Source organism: Phytophthora infestans, genomic scaffold, assembly GCF_000142945.1.
Source record: "Phytophthora infestans T30-4 supercont1.253 genomic scaffold, whole genome shotgun sequence".
Lineage (NCBI taxonomy): Eukaryota > Oomycota > Peronosporomycetes > Peronosporales > Peronosporaceae > Phytophthora > Phytophthora infestans.
The window spans coordinates 51,937-57,386 of record NW_003303506.1 but is presented as its reverse complement, the minus strand read 5'-3'; the positions used below and the strand labels follow the sequence as shown (position 1 = coordinate 57,386).

Genomic DNA, 5,450 nt, shown 5'->3' with positions numbered 1-5,450 from the left:
TGCTCTACTACGTGGGTCGCGCTGAATTACAAACTTCACTGCAACCGAAGCGACATCTTGGACAGACTAAATGGTGTAGTTGACCAAGTTGAAGCGCAAAACCTGCGAGAGGAGCTGGAGGAAGTATCTAAAATCAGACAGCATGTGTTGGAGGTAACAAGACCGCTATTCGGAACAAATAGGGTTGTCAACATGGACAACTATTATACGTCCGTGCAGCTTCTCCAGGAGCTCCGACTGAAAGGCCTCTATGGTCGCGGCACTATCCGTGCCAACAGCAAACATTTCCAAGGTCACACTGTTCTTCACAAAGACGACTGTACCCGAGGGGTCTATCGCCAAGCTGTCTCGCACGATCACAGCATGCTTGCAGCGTCATGGTGCGACGGTAACGTGGTCAACCTTGTGTCCAATGCGGACTCAACGAACATTACAACTATCACCCGCATGGTTGGTAACGAGAAGCAGTCGTTTCCAGCTCCAGAGTGCGTCGCTCAGTATAATACCAATATGCAAGGTGTTGATCGCCTTGATCAAATACGCGGGCGATTCTCTACTGCAGATGGTCATTCGTACAAACGCTGGCACAAGAAGTTGGCGCTCGCGCTCATCGATGTGGCGCGCTCCAACGCGTATCTTACGCGACGTTTGGTACAGGCGGAGCCAGCAACGCGTGATCCCCATAGAAAGTTTGTGATGGAGCTAGTTGGTGAGCTTCTCAATGGACAATGGAAGAATGCACCCAGCGACGGTCGCATGCTGTACAGCGGAGAATTGGGTGACGGAGGAGAAGGAGACCAACTCGACACGCCCTCTTCCCAGCCCTCTCCTAGTGTAGTTGCTGTGCTCCCGACAACTGCATGTACTTCCGTGGCTTCGAGGCAAATTCATGCCGAGAAGAGCAGAAAGCGGCGCCGCTGTATTGTTTGCCGATGGGAGGGACGATATCCTACCGAGGTAACCAACTATTGCCTCACGCATGGTGTCTGTTTGTGCCGAGTTGTGCACGACCGCCCCGCCAAGCCATGGATGTGTCCGTCGACGACTTCAACATGCTGGGATTAGTTCCACAAATTCTACTACCCTAACGCATTGTTTACAGATAAGGGAAATGTGAGGCGACACTCCAAACTCGCCAAGTCGAAGGATGCGCACGAGCCCAGGTCTCAAGTAGCAAGGCGGTCCGCTACCGCTCGCCAAATTGCGTACGGGGCAGATCTCGGAGGTGCCCTCGCTCACGCACTTGACAACGAAGGCGATGATGCTACACAGGGTCTTGCTGCTTTCGAGGTTAGCGGTAATACTCCGCCAGGGTTGGTTGCGTTTGGCAGTGGCAATCTTTCGACTGGACTTGTTGCGCCTGGACCAGACGGCGACAGCCGTTTGGATGATAGGCCTAAAAGTGTGCTGGCTAGCAGACTTAGTGGTGCCCGTCCTGATGTTCGCGAAATCGGATGCACTAGTGAACGTGGTGGTGAAGCCCGCCGACGTGGCCGTGGTGCCGTTCTCACAGGCGGCGAAAACACACACGAACTTGATGGCGGCGGCGGAGCTCCCAGACTTGCCATAGACGACGAGCGCGGACTTCGCCGTGACGACGCGCGCAGACTTGGAGACGGGGTGCTCGGACTTGGTGGTGCCGCTGGTGCAGCTGGTGTCGGCGGCGCACGTAGCCTTGGTGACCCTAGCGGAGTCGGTGGCAGGCTAAGTGCTTCTGCTTGCACAGACAGCGAAGATTGGCGCGGGCTTGGTGTTGCAGCACATACAGTTGGTAGCCGTGGCGCTCGCCGACTTGTCAGCGACGACGCGCGAAGACATGGAGGTGGTGATGATCACAGACTTGGTGATGGCACCCGCGGACTTGGCGGTGCGAGTGGTACAGTCAGTGACGGCAACGCTCATGAGCCCGGCAGTGCTCACGGAATCGGTGGTGACTCGCATGACGTATGGGCTACTGCTACACTCGGACGTGATGATACTACACCTAGCCAGGTTGCTGCTGCCGCACGCAGACTGGGTGGCGAAGCTGCATTTGCTCTTGGTGGCGGCACTCATGAGCATCGAAAAGACTCTGCTTAGAAGCAAGTATGAGATAGCAGAATGGATCAAAGTTTCTTACGGTATAAGTAAATGGGATGAGGTGTAGCCTTCCAGCTACATTGTACTTCTAGTTGATGATCCAGTTTCCAACTCTTGCAGTACGGCTCCGAGCACGATGATCGATGTCTAGGGCAGAAGAGCGACATTGAAACTATCACCCATGCCTCTGGCATTGCGCTTAGCTCTGCGTGAAACAATCAGGCTTAGACATCTTTTTCAAATAGAAAGATGTTAGCAAAGACAATGGTGGCTTTGCAAATGGGAGAATGCCGTGACATCGAAACATCTCTTACATCGACTTGCTTGAGCAGCACCTTACTGAGCCGTGGGTACTGCTTGCGTAGCTGCTGCATGCAACGCCGTCCAAGGGAGACGAGGTCCCTTCGCACCTCGATCCCGATGCACGTTCTGACTTTCTTTGTAAGTGCTACCTGTGCAAGCACGTTGCCAACACCAGCTCCAACGTCAAGGAAGACGTCAGCTTCGCCGAGCGGTCCGACGGCAGCAAGTAGAAGGGTGACACCGGACGGTAGCACCTCACCAGCATTGTCATATGTGCGCCCAGCGGGCTGGCGAACGTCGTGAGCGCTTATACTTCCGAAAATTATATCCACGGGCTTCGGCAGCTTCAGTTGAGTCCAGATTATCTCCACAGCCCCCAACACCCAGCACCTACACACACAGGTTAGTATTTGTCGACGTCATTTGTGAATCAAACAATCTGAGACTCACCTGAAGCGCTTTTCGCCTGAGTCACCTGTAGCTGACGGCATCCCCCGCAATCTCGCGCAATATAGCCGCCTGCGGGTCCTGTATCCTCACCTCTGCAGTCTTGGTTTCCCTGATCCACGTCGTCTGTCACCTGACTGCCTCCGGCGGCGCTCCCATGCGTATCGCCACCAACTTATCGTCATCAGTCTCACGAAAGGCATGCAAATATCCCCAAAACAGACAAACCTGGCATGCGGCGATCGCCGCCGAGAAGTAGAGAATTTGACGGAGTAGCAGAAGGTCGGCATGCTGGTTTTACGACTTGCTGCAAAATGAAAAGTTGTTGGTTGGTGTTTAATCTAAGCCCCCGGAGAAGACGCTTGATGGCATGCGCGAGAAAACATGGCGGAAAGCCACTAATCGCCTTTCCGTAGGTCGCTTGAGGCTAGCCAGCCGAAGCCGCAGTTGACGGGCCGGCCGCTTGGTCTGCATTCGGCGGGCCACGTAGGCCCATGTGATTCGTAAGCCCTCCCTTTCGAATTGGAAGGCGATCTGCACCAGCAGCTTATCTTCAGTGTATGTGGAGGTAGTGCGCATTAGTCTTGAGTACACTATAGAAAAATGGGAGGTCGGATAGGTGCATTCGTCTTGCCTTTTGTATGTTCTGGTGACTGGCTGTCAGGCGATTGACCGCTAGATCCATGGTACGACCGCGTAGAAAGGGCCGATTACTCGTTGGAGCAATAAAATACTGTGCGATGACCAGACGATCCAAAATTACCCCCAACCTCTTTCTATTCACAGCTGCGATTGGTAGTTATAAAACACGGTTGGCAGAGCTGGAGGAAAAGCTAAAAGGGCGCAAAATTCGCCCTTTTACAAGCCCTTTTTCCACCTTGTTTTGGTAATGGTGTTAAAAGGCGAAAAATGCGCCCTCGCACCGCGAAAGGGATAATACCAGTACGGTGTACTTCGAAGTAGAATACTACTCGAACGTGTAGCAGCGTCGCAACGAAATGTTATTGAAGTGGCCACTTTACATGAAGTTGCTGTCATAAATTAAGCAATGATAGCCTTCGTGATATGTTATTGTTTTCTTTCTACTTCCAAATAACAGAAATGCAACGCAGATCTAATGGAAGTCGGGCACGCATCACTTTTAGAACAAATCCGATGTTCCTGCCAACTTTACAATAAGCTACATACGCCCGACTCCTCATTGTGTCAACTAGGATAGTACTTGAAAGGAGTCAGATAAAGATTCAAAGAGCGCAAGGGAGGGATACAGTCACATCCTTTACTCCTTGCATGTGGCCCGTTGAATACAAGCGTTTCCGGTACGAGTCAAGGCGGACGGCTTTACAACACTTCTATAAAACACACTACAGGGATCATCAAACCGAAATTATTATAATGTTTAAGACCTTCGTACCGTATCACGATCTTTGGCAATGGCAATTCTTGTGATATGCTACAAAGGCGTATACCAAGCTATTAGTCCAGGGAGCCCGAAAAAATAATATGCGTAAAATTAATCCCAATTTTTTAATTTAATTATTAATTTATGGCTGCCAGCAACGGGAACAACCCCAATTTTGAGTAAGGTCTAGTCAAGTTACAGCGTGGGGACGCGCTGAACGTCGCGGAAAAATTAGCCTGCGCTGAATTTAGGTCGCCTGATCTCGAACGGTCGTCTTCAAGAGCCGCCGAAGAGCGTTCTATTGTGAGAGCGGCGTTGTGACGGGGTCACACAGCACCTTGCGCTAGAGGAAGTTATCTTCCGAGAGTATACAAACTCTCAGTGAACGGCAGTTCACAGGTCCCCTCTTTAATTAAAGAGAGCGAAGTGACCTAAATAAGGTAGATTGTAAACTGAGTATATTTATAGGTAGGTTAAGTTTGAGGTTAATACAAACTATCAGTTACCTATAGAAATGCAATGTCATTTAACCAATGGTTGGTTTTGAATGACCTTGGTACCTTGTACCAAATATCCCGGAGTATGACATGGCATACTCCTGAAGTGTGAAGTGTCACACTTCATGTAACCAGGGTACACTTAGTGCTACGTACCCCGTTACATCCTCCCCCACTTAGGTTCGGTTTACCGACCAATCAGAATGAAGAGATGTTCGTCACAAACTCTCATTCTCAAAGTCGAAAACCATCGACTCGGCCGCGCGAGCGCGGCGGAGGCTCACTTTACAGTTAGAGCCTCGAGCAGCAACCTGTGCGCTCTTCGTCAAGGTCTCCACTTCGACCGTTAACATGCCTAGTGGCACTGCTAAGAGCGGTGCTAAGACACGCTCCAAGGCTGCAGCCGGTAAGGTGCAGGCCAAGAGCACTAAGCCTCACGGCAAAGGCTCTGCACTTAAGGAGGCTACTCAGGTGGCCTCCGAGGCGATCGGATCCTCGGGTGACGCGGCTGCGGACAAGCGCGCAAGCAGGCGCCGCAGTCCGTCGCTCTCGTCTTCAGACAATCGTCCGAACCCTCGGTTCGTAGAACGTGAGTTCAACTCGGGCAGTGAGGACGATGCCGAGTCCGAGAGCACTCATGATGCTCCTGCGGGCTCTGTGGAGGGCACAGCCCAGTGCCCAGTGAGCACAAAGAAGACAGCGTGCAGTCGTCCGCTAGTGAT

The 5,450-nt window shown here is 51.9% G+C and overlaps 1 protein-coding gene across 1 annotated transcript; it reads right to left on the bottom strand.

Moving 5' to 3' along the window:
* Nucleotides 1–973: 973 nt before the first annotated feature.
* Nucleotides 974–2,873, bottom strand: PITG_21040 (uncharacterized protein; the record flags this gene model as incomplete). Its single annotated transcript, XM_002895110.1, has 5 exons — nucleotides 974–1,045; nucleotides 1,210–1,684; nucleotides 1,841–2,013; nucleotides 2,394–2,772; nucleotides 2,833–2,873. 5 exons carry the CDS (start codon nucleotides 2,871–2,873, stop codon nucleotides 974–976), a joined length of 1,140 nt encoding a protein of 379 aa, XP_002895156.1.
* Between the last annotated feature and the right edge of the window lie 2,577 nt (nucleotides 2,874–5,450).